Below are 18,742 nucleotides of genomic sequence, written 5' to 3' on the forward strand. Positions count from 1 at the left end.
TGGTGGAAAGACAGAATATACATGTAAAAAAATAACATTAAAACCCTTTTAGGTCCAGTTTGTTCCACGTTAAACTTGTGGCCAAATGTAGTAGAGAAACTACTTGATAGTTCATGATCTTTTTTTGTAATTATACTTTCATTTGCATGTACCGTATATACTCGAGTATAAGTCGCTCCGACTATAAGTCGAGGCCCCTACTTTTGCCACAAAAATTGGGGTAAATTTATTGACCCGTGTATAAGTCGAGGATGGAAAATGCAGTGGCTACTGGTAACTTATTAAAATGGAAACCAATAAAATTACATCAATTGAGGCATCAGTAGAGTAAATGTTTTAGAATATTTATTTCAAAGAAAACCAGTAAACTAGCTCTGTAAGTTTAAAAGAGGGTAAACAGGTATATGTACCCCAAGGCAGTATAGGCAAAAAAATTGCAAGTACTGTACTTACCTCAAGCCCCCACTGCTCCTGCTGGTTTGGGTTAGGGTTACGATATTTGGCCTCTCCTTGCCTCAAAGAGATACAATTTCCCTCTCTATTTACTATTACTGAACATCCAAAATATACTATTTAATTCTATGTATATATGCCATATGTATACATACATATTACACACAGGCACACAAAAATATACCGTACATTGTTTACTATATAAACTGTATATGTACGGTATATTTACAGAGAGAGAGAGAGAGGGAGGGAGCTCTTGTAAAATTACCGGTATACTGTATACGGTACATTCAACCTCACTTACTGTAATAGGAAAACCAAACCCAGAGTCCACTTTCTGCCACACATTTAACCATAACTAGAACATTACACATATGGTACCTTCAGATGTACCAGTACTTCCCTAGCTTGCACATCATTGTTAGAGCTAGGAAATGCCATGGATTGAGTAAAATGTGGTGATTCTCACTGAACAATGCTTTTGTTTAACAACCACAATTTTGGGCTCACTTGTGGTCATAGGTCTTTCTTTCTTTCTGTCTGTCTCTCTCTCCTTCCTTTCTTCCTTCTTCCCCCCCTTTCTTTTTCTGTCTGCCTATCTTCTTTCCTTTTTCTTTCCTTCTTCAGTCCCTTCCCTCCCTCCCTCCCTTTCCTTTTTTGTCTTTTTTCCTTCCTACCATCTTTCTTTGTCTCTCTTCCTTTCTACCATCTTTTTTTTCTTTCTTTCTGTCTTCCTTCTTTCCTAACTCCTTCCTTCCTTCCCTCTCTCCCTCCCTCTTTCCTTGCCACCCAAGTCCAACAGGACTCTGGGTGGCTCACAACAATCACAACAACTAAAAAGCAATATAAAATGTAACAACAATACAACAGCATATAGCATAAAATGCATAAATAACCCTTAAAATGCCTTGACACTGGCAATGAGTAAAATGCCAACTGTATAAGACAGGGACTTTAAGACAGAGGAGGGGGCACCCCTGCTCAGGTGCAGAGCACAAAGCAGGGCTAAGTCTCCAAATGAAAGATGCAGAGAACTACCGTAATTTTCCTAGAAGGCTTGAGCACCGGTGCTTTTCATTCTAGAAAAACAACTCAGCCTGGCATCCCCCTCCCCCCTCCTCACCACGGAAATACCCATTGACAGGACGCCTGCCGGTGTCTCTTTCGGCTGCATCCACAGTTTACGTCACGCTCCCTTTAGCCTTCTGGGAGCTGTAGTGTCTCTTTGGGCAGAGCGGCTGAGCCCGCCTCCTCGAAAAGACTACAACTCCCAAGAGGCACCGGGAGAGAAGTGTGGGCGAAGGGGGCGGGTGCCCGCGGAGTTGGTCGTGGGAATAGAATGAAAAGGTAGTCAAGTCGGCAAAATAAAGGCGAGTGAGTGAGGGAAGGGAATATCGGGAGGGAATGGCTCACTGCTTTTCCACCCAGCCAGCCCCTTCCCACTGAGACGAGGGGGGTCATGCAGTCTGGCAAACGTTTTTCACCTGGCAGGAGCCTTGGTGCGGGGCAGGCAGAAAGTGAAGTCCCGGCAAATGGATAGCTGGCTAGGACCACACGCTCCCATCCGCCCCTTGCTCTGGCCATTTCAGAGGACAACCTCCCTCCATCGCCCACTCCGGTAATTTTCTATTGGAAAAATCCATTGCTGCAATCCCAAACGGTCATTTTTTTAAAAAGCTGAGAAGCTGGGATTGCAGCAAGGAATCCCAGGGCGGGCGGGGGAGGTGCCTCCATGGATATAATCACCTTCTTTTGGTGATTGCTGCCTGCTTGGAACCCCCATCACCGTCAGGTCGCGATTTCCTTTCCTACAACGAAAAGAGGCGGCACCTTCCTGAAGCGCTCGGTTAAGCGGCTGGAGGAAGGCGGGGCAATTGCCACCTCTTTCGAGCTGAAGGAAAGGCAGACCACCACCTTTCCCTCAGCCGCTTCCTGGAGACCGCTAAGGATAGCGCTCTGGGAGAGGGGGCAACTGCCCGGTTAAGAAAGAAGAATCCACCCCCTAGCCAAACGGCTTTTTTCCTGTTTAGCGCGGCGTTCGAGTGGTTGGCAGGTTCCTTTGCTTGCACGCAAGAGCCAACCACTCGAACGCCGCGCTAAACAAGAAAAAAGCCGTTTCGCTAGGGGTTGGATTCTTGCTTCTTAACCGGGCAGTTGCCCCCTCTCCCAGAGCGCTATCCTTAGCGGTCTCCAGGAAGCGGCTGAGGGAAAGACAGCCGTCTTTCAGCTTGAAAGAAGCGGCAACTGCCCGGTTAAGAAGGGAGAATCCACCCCCTAGCCAAACGGCTTTTTTCCTGTTTAGCGCTCGAACGCTGCGCTAAACAGTTAAAAAGCCGTTTGGCTAGGGGGTGGATTCTCCCTTCTTAACCGGGCAGTTGCCGCTTCTTTCTGTTTAGCGCAGCGTTCGAGCGCTAAACAGCAAAAAAGCGGCAACTGCCCGGTTAAGAAGGGAGAATCCACCCCCTAGCCAAACGGCTTTTTTCCTGTTTAGCGCTCAAACGCTGCGCTAAACAGTAAAAAAGCCGTTTGGCTAGGGGGTGGATTCTCCCTTCTTAACCGGGCAGTTGCTGCTTCTTTCTGTTTAGCGCAGCGTTCGAGCGCTAAACAGCAAAAAAAGCCGTTTGGCTAGGGGGTGGATACTCCCTTCTTAACCGGGCAGCTGCCCCCTCTCCCAGAGCGCTATCCTTAGCGGTCTCCAGGAAGCGGGTTAGGGAAAGACAGCCGTCTTTCGGCTTGAAAGAAGCGGCAACTGCCTGGTTAAGAAGGGAGAATCCACCCCCTAGCCAAACGGCTTTTTTGCTGTTTAGCGCAGCGTTCGAGCGCTAAACAGGAAAAAAGCTGTTTGGCTAGGGGGTGGATTCTCCCTTCTTAACCAGGCAGTTGCCGCTTCTTTCAAGCTGAAAGACGGCTGTCTTTCCCTAAGCCGCTTGCGCCCTCTTGTGGTGACCTGTCAGTCACCCGAGTATAAGTCGAGGTCGGGTTTTTTCAGCCCATTTTTTGGGCTAAAAAACTCGACTTATACTCGAGTATATACGGTAATTATCAGTCGTTTTCAACATTCCAGAGATTCTTTTATCAATGTTTAGTTTGCTTCACAATTAAAGTTTACTTACTTTGCCCTAACTGTTTTTTGAAGCTCTGGGGGAGACTATTTCCCTTGTTCTCAGGAGTTTAAAGCTGTTGCCAATAGTATGGCTCTAAATGCTTTGAAAATTATTACAATGATGTGCCTGAGACCTCTTGCAAGAATAGCATCTATATTCTAAAAACTTAAAGCAGCAGCAGCAGCATCTTTATGCAGAAATCAGGAAAAAAAATGACAACTTTAATGATTGAGAGAAAGATGTGCTCTGTTCACACGATGCCCCAAATGCTTTTTCCAAATCATTTTGAAGCATGGACAGTGCTAATAAACACTTCTCCAATTTCATCCTTATAACAATAGCCCTATAATTTATGTTGTAGGAAGAGTTCGTGTTTGACTGAGATTTTCCACAGAAAGTTGGATCTTTCTAATCTTGGTTCCAAATTCTAAAGTATGATTTTTTTAAAAGACTTTTTGTATTCCTACAAAGTAGGAATTTATCTCTGGCTTCCTATTTGAAAAGTACAGCATCATCTTAGAAACATTGCAAAGGCTGCCATATTTACAGTTTTGATCAAACCAGAAAATATAGGTATTTTTCTTTCATCAAAACGATAAGCATGCAAAGAAAACATTGAAAGTGAGAGGGCGGCTTTCAAAATTAAGTTTGAAATTGTTACCATTTCAGTGGAGAAGCACTTCTCAGTAGATATCTTAATTGAAGATAAGCAGTCAATAAAATAAAAATATTCCAGAATAGTGAGGACTTCATCCAAGTCTGGAGCACATTATAAGCAGGTTTTCTAACACACCATGGGTAAACACGTGTATATAAATGGAATCTTATTTTGGTGCCACAGGAAAATGATTACCGGTATACCGTTTTTCTGATTGCAATGCACACATGATATATACAGTGATCCCCCGATTATTGCGAGGGTTCTGTTCCAGGACCCCTCGCAATGATCGGTTTTTCGCGAAGTAGCACTGCGGAAGTAAAAACACCATCTGCGCATGCGCAGATGGTGTTTTTACTTCCGCCGCAGCAGCGAGGAGCCGAAGATTGGGGTTTCCCCACCACCCACGCAAACTCCTCGCTGCCGCTCACCCGCCCTTCGCCCGCCCACGCCGTTCGCTCGCGCCGCTTCCCAGCTGAGTCCTGAAGACAATTCGCTTCAGGACTCAGCTGGGAAGCGGCGCGAGCGAACGGCGTGGGCGGGCGAAGGGCGGGCGAGCGGCAGCGAGGAGTTTGCGTGGGCGGTGGGGAAACTCCTTGCTGATGCCCGCCGTTCGCCCTCCCGCCAGCAAGAGGGGGAAGACCCAGGGAAGCCGCCCAGCAGCTGATCTGCCCTGCGCCATCTACGCATGCGTGGCCATAGAAAAAAAGGGCACGCATGCGCAGATGGTGTTTTGACTTCCGGGTTGAAAAATCGCGATTTAGCCCGTTCGCAATGATCGGGATCGCGATACCCGGGGGATCACTGTACTTTGGAAAAAAATAATATTGCCATGGCATTTGAAATGTTACAAGTTAAACTGTGAGTTGTACACATATAAAACTGATCTTGATGCTTGTGCAGGATCTAAAGAATCTCAAATTGACCATTTGCTGCCATCTAATGGAAACATTCTTGCAAAACAAAAGCCCAAAACCATTAGAGCTACAATGCAGAATCAGCACTGTGTGTCAGTTCAGATTATTCCTCCTCCTCAAGTTGTCAGTAGATTTTGATGTAAATAACATTTAAATTATTTGCCTCTGCATTTTTAAAAACCTGGTTTCCTGAAGTGCCCTACAACTGAGTAATTGCAGAATGGGGAATGCATAATCTCCAGAAATGGCTAGATTCATCACCCGTTTATTGGATTTTCTGGTTTGAAATCCACCAGTCTCTAGCGGGCTACAAGTTCCCCTTGTCAATACTGACTGTAGTAGTTATTGTCAAGTTTAATATGCATTTAAGTGAGCAAGATTTCTTTGACGGTTTAAGGCAAATGGGGGTTTTCCAAGAGGTCAAGCGAGGCAAATGATACATGTTGATGTGATTATGCAAATGCCTTGACTTAGTTATTTCCATCAAATATCCTAGTGCAAGTACATAATTGTGGCATTTGTATAATTATATCATTGCATGCTTGTCATCCTTTCAATATTGTTTGAGGTATTTTGGTTTATTTTTTATAGTTAAAAGATCAAATCCTATCCCTCAATCTTTGGTAGAAAAACCAGTTAAAAGATAGGTGTCCTGAGAAACAGCACATACTGATACATAGAGAGATTATTGTCATATTCTCCTGATGATTAAGTGCTTTTTAAAAATGTTTTTATTCCACCTTTATTATTTCTTATTAATAAGTCAAGGTGGCAAACATACATAATACTCCTTATACACATCTTAAAGAGAAGGCAAGAAGAGAAAGATTCTTAGTTGCCTATATTTTGAACTTGTTATTTTTGCCAAATGAAATATTAGAAGATATTGACCAAGGTATTGAAGCTTCTGCACCTTTTTCTAATGGTCCATGTAGATGTTATCTCAGCTGCTGTTCACTTGGAGATTCATTAAAATATAGAATTAAATCAGGGTGTATTAATGTAGACTGTTTAAAAAAAAAGAAGTAATATTAATACAAATGGATAATATACTACTTATTCATACAAAAATGGCCATTGTTCTATATAGGTATATTTTATGTTTGTGTTGATGTTCTAAATTGATTAGCTCAGAAATAACCAAATAATTTTTTTATTCTATTTCTTGAAGGATCGTGTAACATTCAGAAGAATTATATTGAAAAATAATGCAAGGAAAAGGAAAACGTTTGAATTATTTATTGAATCAGTGCCTCTTCTTAAATCACTGGAGGTAAAGTACTTTGTGGAAATGAACTGGAAAGCATGTCTAATTAGATTTTCCTCAGCATTGTAAATGTTTAAGAGGAGGTTGGGAGTTAAGGAAAGCATCTATGACAGCAATTACTTTATAATCTTGATAGGTTTTTCAGTAAGCTCTTCAGACAGATTTGGCTGGTTCTCTATGTATATTTTTCTTTGAGTCTGCCAAGAAATATATGATTGAATCTTGCTGTATGACAGTTGGCCTCTATAATCTAAACTAGTTTCTTTACATTGGGAACTTACTTGTATATCATGATAGCATGAACATTTAGCAATAACAAGTTAGTTGTCAGATAAGTTAACATAGACTACAAGCTAAGCTGTAATCATCGTTCTTCTAATCAATTTAGTAATGAAAGCAAAGAAATGTATTAGCTTCTATAACTAATGGTGATGGAACCAGTCCCTGCTGCTCCTCTTCAGTAGACACACACACACACACACACACACACACACACACCTGAAAAGGCCTAGAGTATAATGTGTCCATTTTTGTGGGTTGAGATGTATGCAAAAAGTGAGGGGGACATGGGAATAGATATGGATGGGAAAAAAACTGGTATATGATATCTGCAGAATGTAGACGTTCCGAGTAAAATTATGCATGATTATAAAAGTTAGTATGAAACATGTAACCTCCATAGCATTGGGGAAATAGATTATGCCAAAGAAAGGGGCAGGCCATATTAAATTCATTTTTTGTTACTGTTGCAGCCCTCTGAGCGAATGAAGATTGTTGATGTAATAGGAGAAAAAACATATCAAGATGGAGAACGCATCATTGCTCAGGTATATAAGTGCAATTCTCCCCCTTTAATAAATATATCGGATTTGGAAGAATTAGAATAGAATTCTTAAAAATGGATTGCAAAGAATGTTTAGTAAAATGTAAAAAATATTGTCTTAATTATTTTGTATTTTGTAGAAAATTGCTAATTTACATTCTGTATTATTTGGATTCTAAAATACAGAATACAGTGATTACTTTTCAAAATCAAAACGATTGCTCAAACAATACTTGGAAAGTATGCCGTAATTTTCTAAAGCAGCAGTAACCCTTATATTAGGATATCCTTTTCCATCGAAATATTTCAGTATCGTCCCAAATTTCATTTATATTTCCACAATTTAGATTAGTGGCATAGATTCTTTTCTCTGTCCTGCTGTGTGCTTTTCGTAGCTCAGTCTCAGAAATGATATTACTTTGTTTGAAACTGATTTTGATTAACACTTCAGAAAATCCAAAGACATCTGTAATCTTGTTGTCACAGGGTGATAAGGCGGAGAGTTTTTTCATTGTAGAATCTGGTGAAGTAAAGATCATGATTAAAAGCAAGGTGAGTTCATTTATTTCTGGTGTAATGGTTAAAATTTAGAATCATTTAATATTTTTAAATATCTCATTGAATTGACAGTCAAGGAATCGTTCCTGAAAATAATCCATACTGTGTCATATACTATATACTTGGAAGAAAGATGGAGGATAGCAATGAAGAAACCATAGATGATTCACCAATTATGGCAGTTTAAGATAGGATTTGAAAACAGAATTGCAATGAGATGGGAAGTTAATCTTGTTAAGTTGGAAAAGCAAGCTTATTCTGTAAAGCCCCTTTGTGAGGTTTTAAATGTGCTTTTAAATAGCCTGGGAAAGAGAGTGTGTTAATTTAGTAATGGGCTTCATCCTCCATATGTTGTTATTTAATTTATTGTAAATCCATTTATACTTTATATAATCTGATTTCCTTGAGCTATTTTGGTACTATGATTCCTAGACTTTCCTAGCTAATTAGTTTTATATAGCACTACATTTATTGTGAATTTTTGGGTAGTGTTCCTAACAGATCTAATGGACATTAAGTTAGAAAGGCCACTTACATTTTTCATTAATGAAATTGCCTTTGCAAATACATTTTTATTGGTAAATGTTTGGCTTAAGAAGTGCTTAAGATGTGTGTGTACTATTAGGACTCATTTCTTGGCTTGGCAAAAGAAATATCCTATGAACAGGTTACATGTCAAGAAGTTAGGACTAGATCATATTAATTTACTAATATGGACACATGTTCCTGGATAACCTAATTTGCAGAGCGTATTTTAGAGTAAAAGGATCATAACCTCAAAGCATTTAATTCATATAAGCTTTAATTTATTGATTTGATTTGATTTGATTTGATTTGATTTGATTTGATTTGATTTGATTTGTATGCCGCCCCTCTCCATAGACTCGGGGCGGCTCACAACAATAACAAGAACAATGTAAGAACAAATCTAATAATTTTAAAAACACTAAAACCCCATTATTAAAAGCAAACATACACGCAAACATACCATACATTGATGTGACATCTGACAGATATGGAACTGAGAACAGGACAATCTCAGTTAATCTCAGGATTATGTGGAAAGTGAAATATTTTTCCTAACAGTTTGTCAGCAAATAATCAATTCTGTGTCTTGAATTTCTTTTGTAGACGGTCCTGGTAAAAGATGCAAGCCAAGAGGTAGAAATTGCTCGATGTCAAAAAGGACAGTATTTTGGAGAGCTTGCACTAGTTACTAACAAACCAAGAGCAGCCTCAGCCTATGCTGTTGGGGTAGTTAAATGTTTAGGTAAGAACTCTGTTTTCCTTTGTGATAATTACTATTAGAGTTGGATTCAGTTGGTTCTGCCTTCCATACTGTTCTGTTTGGATCCATCATTTGTTTCCAATGACTTTTTTTTATACTTCTGATACAAATCACAAGTTTCAGGAATCCCTTGAATGCATACTGTATATGATACTTGGTTTTTAGAATATTGCCATGAAGCTTGAAGAAACCTTTTCTCCCACTATTAGCACCTTATATTTCAAAGCATGTTAGCCTTTTATGATCACTTAATTAATAAGGTGTTGTATGGGATTTCCATTATTACTTAGGTTTCTAGGAATGTTAAAAGGAAGTGAGAAGTTGCAGCTCCTCCTTAACTGAGCTATATTTCAAAGTATTCATTGTTGTAATTAAATAGCCCTAAATGACAGATTCTATAAGTTTGGACTTTGCAGATCTTGTAATATTATCTACTTCAAAGATAGTGAAGGGAAGCATTTAATATTTCCAAGATTCTTTTGTCCGTCCTTGGGAGTTCTTACTTCTGGGACTATTTTGTGATTGCTCTAATTTAAAGGTAATAACTAGTGTTGGGCGAACCGAACTTGCATAGTTCGGGTCCGTGCTGAACGTTGCGGGGTTCAGCATACCGAAACCAAACCCGGGCTTTTTCAGAAGTCCGTGTTCAGGTTCGGCGTTTGCTCAAACACCATGGTGGGTGGGAGGGGGAGGTCTCTGAGGCTCAAGCTGCCGACTCGGCTTGAGGGGGGGCAGGAGGGGCAACTCCAGAACCAGAGCCTGACCTCCCCCCCCCCCAGCACTTCACCTCACTCCAGGCCAGAGGGGTGGGGAGGCAGGTTCTGCCGGCTGGCTATTCAGGATCCCAGCTGGCAGCTTCAAGCGGGTGGTGGGTGGGAGGGGGAAGCGGGGAGGGCTCTGACTCAGAGCCCTCCCCGCCTCCCCCTCCCACCCACTGCCCGCTTGAAGCTGCCAGCCGGGATCCTGAAGTGCTGGGGGGGAGGTGTCAGGCTCTATTGAGCGGGTGATGGCCGGTGTCGCCGAAATGAGAGAGAACTGGGGGCAGGGATTTTCAGCAGCTCCCAGCCATCGCCCGCTTGATGGAGCCTGACACACATCCCTCCAGCACTTCACCTCCCGCCAGGCCAGAGGGGTTCGGGTTCGGGTTCGGGTTTGGCAAACCTACCCGAACTCCGACGTCAAGTTTGTCCGAACCCGCTGAACCCGAACTTCAACGGGTTCGCCCAACACTAGTAATAACTGAATTACTGAGTCTGTAATAATGGCAAAATCTCTTTGGTCACATTAAGGCATATACAAAAAAAGAAAGAGCTAATTGTTTATTCCTGTCCCTTCATTCATAATTCCATTTAATTAAATATTCCCTAGATATGCATGATTCCCATCCTATGAGCTTCCAAAAATCCTTAAAAATCAGACTGTTCTCCTGGGCCTTGGGGTGTTGACCCCCCCCCCCCCCTATAGGTTGTTTTTTTTCAGTTTTGCTTTGTTTCTTGCTCTGTTTTGAATATCTGCAATAAGTTCCTCAAGTTTTTATTTTTCTTGCTTTTCAATTGTCAGTTGCTCAGAGTTAATTAGATTGAGGATCTTTAAAATAAAATCATTTATTCATTCTGCAGGGATCCCCCCCCCCCCCGCTTTTCTGGGTAATTTATTTCATTGTTTTTTTTAAAAAAAAGAATTTGGACTGGCAGTCTCCTTGGAACTGATGTAAAAATCACATTTCTCTATTTCTGTGCAGTTATGGATGTGCAAGCATTTGAGCGGCTACTTGGGCCCTGCATGGACATTATGAAGAGGAATATAACACATTATGAAGAGCAGCTGGTGGCTTTGTTTGGTTCAAGCATGGACCTGGTCAATCCAGGCAATTAGGCGCAGAGTGCCTCAATGCCTTCTCAGTTCATGGCGTAGAAAAGTCTCCTATTAGTAACAGCGCAGCACCACACAAATGAAAAAAAAAAAAGGACACTACGGGACAGTGGCTGTTGGTGTCTTCTTGGGCATTTTTTAAAAAGAAACTTATGCAGGTCTCAGCATAGCTGGAGGGTTCAGGGCTCACTCCAGGCCTCCGCTTTGCTGCTGAAATTTTGTTATTAGACCTAGCCTACTGCTGAGTCTCTTAATCCTCTTTTCACATTGCTTGGTTCAAAATGGCATGTTTTTCCCAACAATTCAAGTGCCTGATACTAAAGAAATGGAGCAGTCTGCTGTTCTTGGTTTTTTTTTTAAAAAAAAAGGAAGAACAAACTTTGAAATCAGAGATCTGGAAGGTTGGTGGCTGTTCCTACACTTGGAAACAGTCCCCTTCTTAACATTACCTTCTTGCTGGCAGCTTTCCCCCCTCCTTACATGATTGAAATCTGATTTTAATAATGATACATTTGGATTTGAATGTCAAAAAGAATGGGACATTTGTAGAAACTGCAGGTTAACCAGTTTGTTCTTGTTTTTTTCTGGAAATGAGAGTGTGGTTGTTTAAAGCTGAAGGGTTCTGAAGGAACCTGGTTGATAAATAATGGACAGTGAAGTAAAATGCTGAATTGTGAGATGTCTTAAGCAGAGTTTCAAGGCTCTAGTGAATTTGAATCATAGGTCATGAGGTTCAGGAGCCGCAAAGGTTGCGTAGAAGGTTTGCTGCTGTTTTCTAAATTGGACCGATTTTTGGCCTGCTGGGAAACAGCAGAATTTTATTTTAAATTTCTGCTTATGGGTATTCTTGGTACTTCTAGATTTTGCATGGCATTGCTATTGGCAAAATCTGTTTTAATGCTTTTTAAAATAAGAAAAAGAAAAAAGGGTTGGGTTTTTTTGTAACTTAAGAAATATTTATGTACTAATGGGGTCCATTGTACTGTAATATTTTACAATGTTATATAACAATTGGGTATACAGTTTCCAAATACAATACCTATTTGCTAAGTCCTTTTTGAAAATTAACAGCATTTTACTTCAAAAATGATTTTTAAAAAAGCTACAATAGAAAATAACCTCATCTCTGGACAATTAACTTGTATTGGAGGCACTTTTTAAATGCAGGTTTATTTAGCTGCATTTCTCTTATGATCTTGCTTGAATTGGCATATAGCTGTCAGTTTATATATAATTACTGAAAAGAAGTAACTCTTAAGTTTTACCCAAGTATTAACCATGTAAGAAATTACCATAAAAATCATCTAAATGTAGCATCAGAGATTATTAGGGAAGAGGTTGCTGATTCTGTATGAAATTGACCATACAATTGCCAATTCCATTATCAGTGTTTCTCAACTTATATGTGTTTTAGGAATAAATTTTCATTCATTGTGGATTTTCAGCTTATACAACAAGCCAAAATTTAAGTCATTTTGCCATCAAAATTTGATTTATAATTCTGAATTCCCATTGGCAAAGCTATAAATCCAATTCATAGGTTGCCTTTTGGCTTGGAGCTTGTTATCCCTTTTTACAAAGTCTATTCTGTGTTATTAATTTAAGATTTAAGTGTTTTATATTGTTGAATCAGGAAATAGCCCTTGAAAATATTTTTTTCTTTTTATAATCATTGCCTTTGAAAAAAATCACTGATGCCCTGGCCATCATGTTTTGTTTCTTTCCCCCAATACTGTATATAAATTCAAACTTTGCTACAATTTGAACATCTGAGAAAAAAATATGCTTTATTTATGTAAAAATTTTACACCAAAGATTTTAAATGTATGTTTCTCAATTTGGGCAAACTGTTACTTGGCTCTGAATCTCATAAAAGGGATTGGTGAGGAAAGGTAAGTGGTACAGCCTTTATTCTTGTATAAGTAGCAAATCATTTAAAAAAATATCTCAAGTCTTGGCCAAGTTATAGCTGAACCCAACAAATGTGTTCTAGAACTACCATTTCGGCCACAGAGTCATTCCTTTCCATTTCTTGCTCTGAGCCTGTGTCTTTTGTGATGTAATTTAAAGGTTATACAATTGGAGTGTCTCTCCCACTTACGGTAGTTAATATTTGGAAGCACTTGCTAGGGTTCGGATATTTTGAAGAGGATTCTACATTGATAAGAGAAGGATCCAGGAAAAATGAACTGAGGATATAGTCAAAGTAAAGCCATTTTCAAATCAAAGTGAATAGGATGAATTAGTACCAATTTATACATGTTCTGCTTTAAATGAAAATCCTATATTATTTTTGAAAGCAGACAAACTGAAGGGCTGATTTGCACAATCCTAAAGTGGGTTTATCTTCAATTGGTGCAAAATTTTTTAACCTATGTGTGTTTATGGCTGACCAACTCGGTCCTACGGATCACTTCATTACGATAGTAGGTCACTGACATTACTGTGAGTATTGTTTGAGACTTCCATCCTTAGACTTAGTTGGAACAGATTCTTTTGTCATCAGTTGATTTTAATACAAGTTCAACTTTTGGTTGACTATCTCATTAAAGAAATTATTTTTTAAAAGAGCCTTTGGGAAGTGTCACAGTAGAAATTATTTATAATGTATAACTTAAAATGATTTGTTGTGCAGTATTTGGAATGAAAGCTAGAGCAATCATGTAAACATCTGTTCCTTCCTTTGTGGATTTCCCTTTCATTTTGCAAATCCAGCTGGATTTCACCGAAACCAGCTATGAATAATTTATTTCCATCCTTGTATCCCTCCTTTACCTTGGTTTCATTAACCTCTCATGTTGCACATCGTTTCAAAATGTTGTGTAATATTCTTTTCTAAGGGCAAATCTAGTGTTCATTCACGTGGTAGTTGGTGAAGTCTAGCTTTAATAAGAGAACTCAGCAGCAAAGTGGCTAACCAGAGTGGTGTCTTCGGAGACTGCCTTTTTTAACCTACATATCTTTTTTGAGGTTTCTGGGAAGAGTTTATAGTGTCCTATTCTTAAGATATGTCTATTGATGTCACAGCACAAATATTCACAATGTATTAAAATGGGGGGGGGGGGGGGATGACAAACCCTAAAACAAATTGACCAGACAGTGCAGCTTTTAGGAGAAAAAAACCCCCTCTGACATCCCTTTTGTCATCTTTTCCCCCCCTTGAAATGTCTTTGTAAAATTAGTTGGACAAAAATACAAGTCTTCTCCACTGATTTTGGGGTGGTTTCTTTGTGAATACTATGTGTAAGGCGAATGTTTTCTGTTTGTTCTAAGCACATGTTTCCTTTGAAGAGGCCTTTTCTGTGGGTTCTCCTTGAGCAGGCTGTAGGACTATGCTGGACCTTGATCTTCCAGGAAAAAGAAAACATAGTCCCTAAATTGGCAGGAGCATGACACATCTTTACTGAGCCTAGCTAAAGCTTAAAACCATGTGGATTGCTGTGGATGCTTTCCAGCCTGGTCCAAAAGGTAATTTTAATTTTGCATCAAGATGCTACCTCAAGGCTCTTAAGAGCTTTAAATGTGTCTTGCCTGTGAGAAGGACACACATTGATTCTGATAAGCTGTTCTGTTGCATTAGGTAGGAGGGATAGTTTCTGTCTTTTTTGGGGGGGGGGGCATATTTTAAATCACTTTTACATCTGCCACATGATTGTTTTCAAAGTGTGAGCAGTTTTGCAGAGTGATCTGTTCTTGCACTGTAGTGTTGCCCAAGATGGGAAGAAAGTATCTTCCACATAAGACACTGGTCTCAATCTGATCTGATGTTTGATTTTACTTTCAACTAATAAAAGCTGACATGCCATGTCCATCCTTTCTGACTAGAGGTTTTACATGTGTGAGTGTGCTTTCTTTAATCCAACAAATGAAGTCATTTACCCAAAGGAGCAGTTAAAATCAAGCTTTGCCAATCAGTTACCAGCAGCAAAAACTAAAATGAAAATGCATAGTGCAAGAAGTAGGAATAATTTCAACCCAACCCTCTTTCTCAAGAGCTGTGTTATTCTCAGATGGAAAAAAAAATGCTCATTTAAGCGGTTTCCTCACTTTTTATCAACTAAGAAGATTGCCTTCTATAGGAACTCTGTGCTTGAACCTTCCTAGAGATGACCTCCTTCCCTGAAGCAATCTATCCCCAAAGAGACATACTGTATTTTCGGAGGATAAGATGCACCTTTTTATCCCCCAAAAGAGGGTGAAAATTTGGGTGTGTCTTATACACCAAATGTAGCCTCACCCAGCCATCTTTGGCCTCTGACTCCCAGCAATTTACCTTCTTGCAGCACATAGCCTGTTAAGCCAAGCAACTGATTATCAGCTTCCTGACCCTCAGCTGATTTGAGACTGCAGGCAAGCGAGGTGCCAAAACTGAAAACTGAAACTAAAGCTGCAAGGAGGCAAATTGCTGGGAGGCAGAGGCAGAATTTTATTATCTTGTGCTAATCAGACTGCTGAAACAATGTAAGGAGGTAAGTCAATAACTATAAATATCTGTAGAATGTTCAAATTATACACCATTCTACAGGTTAAAAGCTGCAAGCGTGAAAAATAACTTTGGGTGGTAAAAAATGAAAATAACATTTAAAATGTATAGGGGCTCTAGTTTAGATCATATAAGCAACCAACTAATGAAGTAAGGTTCATAAAATGCATAATGCAACTTACACTATAGATTACATAGTATTGGTGACCAATAGAATAGAAACTTCAAAAATGAAGGATCACAACCATGATTAAGAAAGCCTACAACTTGGATTTCGGTTGCAAAATAGGAGACCAGGACAAAAACTGGGTGCCACACATGCTGTAATTCATGTGGATTGAGACTTGTCCAATGGTTGAATGGGAAAAGGCCTTCTATGCCTTTCACAGTGCCAATGCTTTGGAGAGAACCAACACATCATGTCAGTAATTGTTATTTTTGTATAGTGCCTCCCATTGAGAAAGACCTTACTAAGAAAAAAAGTTTTTGTTCAGAATCCAAACATTCCATAAGCAATATGTATTGCTGCATATGGCAATTAGCTACCATCCATTCCAGTTGTTTGTGCAGTTGCAATGAAAGAAATGCATTTATTACGGTCAACATCAGTGGTCAATCTGTGGTGACCTCAAAGTGGTTGCTATCTTACATGGTCTTCAAGGTGGATATGCTAAGTATTGCTGCTTCCTGTGTGAATGGGACAATCATGCGAAAGAATTACACTATATCAAAAGAGACTGGCTGCTACAGCAGACACTGCAACCAGGGAATACAAATGTAAAGTATCCAGCACTTGTAGACAGCAACAAGCTTTTACTGCCTCCATTACATATCAAGTTGGGATTAATGAAAAACTTCATGAAGGCAATGGTCAGTTTTCATGTACCTGGTAAGTAAATTTCCAAGGCTCAGTACTGCAAAAATAAATGAAGGAATTTTTGTTGGCCCACAGATCCGCAAACTTATTAACAATGCTGAGTTTCTTTCTCTTGCCTGGCAAGGAAAAGACTGTGTGGATAGCATTCATGTCAGTGACATCAAATTTTCTTGGAAACAATGAAGCAGCAAACTACAAGGAAGTGTAAATTCATCCAGGCCAAAAAAATCTTGGTTGTACCATGTCCTTTAAAATTTATTTTCTACACTCTCATCTGATTTTTTCCATCAAATTGTGGAGCAGTGAGTGATGAGGATGGGGAGCGCTTCCATCAAGACGTTGCAGCTATGGAAAAAAGTGATTGAGGTACATGGAGCGTATCAATGCTTACAGACTACTGTTGGACAATTGTAAGAGACCATCCTTTCCTTGAATACAAAATAAAAGCCAAGAGAAGCAAAAGGGACACAAACTGAAGACAAGTTTAATGAGAAATTTAAACTTGAACATTTTAAACTTGTTTGCTAATTTAGTTTTTCTTGATAAACATATACAATAGATTATTTCATGTATTCACTGTTGTGAATGTAATTCACTTAATTTTAATAAACAAATATGGGTTTATATATATGTATTAAGTTTTGGCACGTTACTTGCCTATTACTTTTTGTGGAAAATGGAAAATGTCTGTTGCATGAAAACTAGAGCCAACTAACAAATTTCATTATAATATTTGAATTCAGCATGTGAAATTAATTAAGAAATGGCACCTTTAATTTCTGCAACTAAAAAAATTTGTAGTGATTAGACTTATTTTTTTTAAAGACTGCTTTATAGACAACTTAACAAAATGAAGCTTTTTAAAATAAATGTTTGATCTGAAGAGGCCCAGAACTTCTGTATCTTCTTTTAAATAGCAGAGAATAATGTATACTTCCAGAAAGCCACATCAATTTTAACAGCATCTGTTCAAGTGTAATCTGAAATGTAACAGTGTCCTGTTTTAGTATTAAGATAAGGCAGCTGAATGAAACCCTGACTTGGTCATTTTTGGAATAAATCTATTTAAACAATTGAGAAGAGTTAGGGTGGCTACATTTAAGAAAACGTTCTGGGATTAATATACTGCCATAATGTAAATTTCTCCAATTCTTTGCTATTTCTATGGGTCAGGCACACATGCACAGAAATACACAGCAAACGGTGTATATCATCTGTACTGTCTTCTGGGAGGCAGAGGTAGAATTTTTTCCCCTTGTTTTCCTCCCCCCAAACTAAGATGCGTCTTATACTCCCAAAAATACGGTACTGCTGTAATGCTTTCTACATGGGGCTTCCTTTGAAAAGTGTTCGGAAACTTCAGATCGTGCAGAATGCAGCTGCGAGAGCAATCATGGGCTTCCCTAGGTATGCCGATGTTACACCAACACTCCACAGTCTGCATTGGTTGCCGATCAGTTTCCGGTCACAATTCAAAGTGTTGGTTATGACCTATAAAGCCCTTCATGGCACTGGGCCAGGTTATCTCCGGGACCGCCTTCTGCCGCACGAATCCCAGCGACCAGTTAGGTCCCACGGAGTGGGCCTTCTTCGGGTCCCGTCAACTAAACAATCGTTTGGTGGGACCCAGGGGAAGAGCCTTCTCTGTGGCGGCCCCGACCCTCTGGAACCAACTCCCCCCAGAGATTAGGATAGCCCCCACCCTTCTTGCCTTTCATAAGCTTCTTAAAACCCACCTCTGTCATCAGGCATGGGGGAACTGAGAAATTCTTTCCCCCTAGGCGTCTACAATTTATGCATGGTATGTTTGTATGTATGATTGGTTTTTAAAATAAGGGTTTTTAGCTGTTTAGTATTGTTGTTTTTACCACTGTTGTTAGCCCCCCCGAGTCTACGGAGAGGGGCGGCATACAAATCCAAATAAAACTAAACTAAACTAAACTGCATTTTCAAAAAACGCTCACAGGCAAGCCTCTTCACGGAGACATTAGGAGACGATTGAAGATCTTGTTGCCTGCATCATGTTACATCAGTACCTTCTTCATGTTACATTATTTCATGTTACCCAAGTGACATATAAAGTGAAATAATAAGCATGACCAAGTCAAGCAAAAGTGGTTCTGCCAATAGCTGGTTGTTGCTCACTCAAAGTCTACCAAGAAGCCTTATTCTATCTCTGTCGTCGTTGGATTTTTTTCTGATATCCGGGTTCCTAAAATAAATAGATTTCAGAGGCAATAGGTTGGAGCGTCTGACTTAACTGATTTATCTTCATATTTGGAGCTCTGCCTCCTGATATTGGAGAAAATTGAGGAATTTGTGGCTCTGGGTCACTGTTCCAGGAACCGATGCAGAAATCTGAAAAGCTGTTCTGACCATATTTGGAAATATTGTTTGCCCAGGCTTCAATTTCAGCCACAGAGGAAAGGCAATTGGAGTGAA

General features: G+C 39.7%; 1 protein-coding gene across 1 annotated transcript in view; it reads left to right on the forward strand.

Annotated features, from left to right (window-relative positions):
• Positions 1–14,749, forward strand: part of PRKAR2A (protein kinase cAMP-dependent type II regulatory subunit alpha) — an 83,614-nt gene extending 68,865 nt beyond the window's left edge. The window contains exons 7-11 of the mRNA XM_070738096.1: positions 6,304–6,405; positions 7,152–7,226; positions 7,709–7,774; positions 8,912–9,050; positions 10,810–14,749. Coding sequence (XP_070594197.1) covers positions 6,304–6,405; positions 7,152–7,226; positions 7,709–7,774; positions 8,912–9,050; positions 10,810–10,943 — 516 coding nt within the window. The 3' untranslated portion in view covers positions 10,944–14,749. The remainder of the gene's footprint in view (positions 1–6,303; positions 6,406–7,151; positions 7,227–7,708; positions 7,775–8,911; positions 9,051–10,809) is intronic.
• The last annotated feature ends 3,993 nt before the right edge of the window (positions 14,750–18,742 follow it).

This window comes from Erythrolamprus reginae, chromosome 2 (genome assembly GCF_031021105.1).
Source record: "Erythrolamprus reginae isolate rEryReg1 chromosome 2, rEryReg1.hap1, whole genome shotgun sequence".
In the NCBI taxonomy this organism is placed as follows: domain Eukaryota; kingdom Metazoa; phylum Chordata; class Lepidosauria; order Squamata; family Dipsadidae; genus Erythrolamprus; species Erythrolamprus reginae.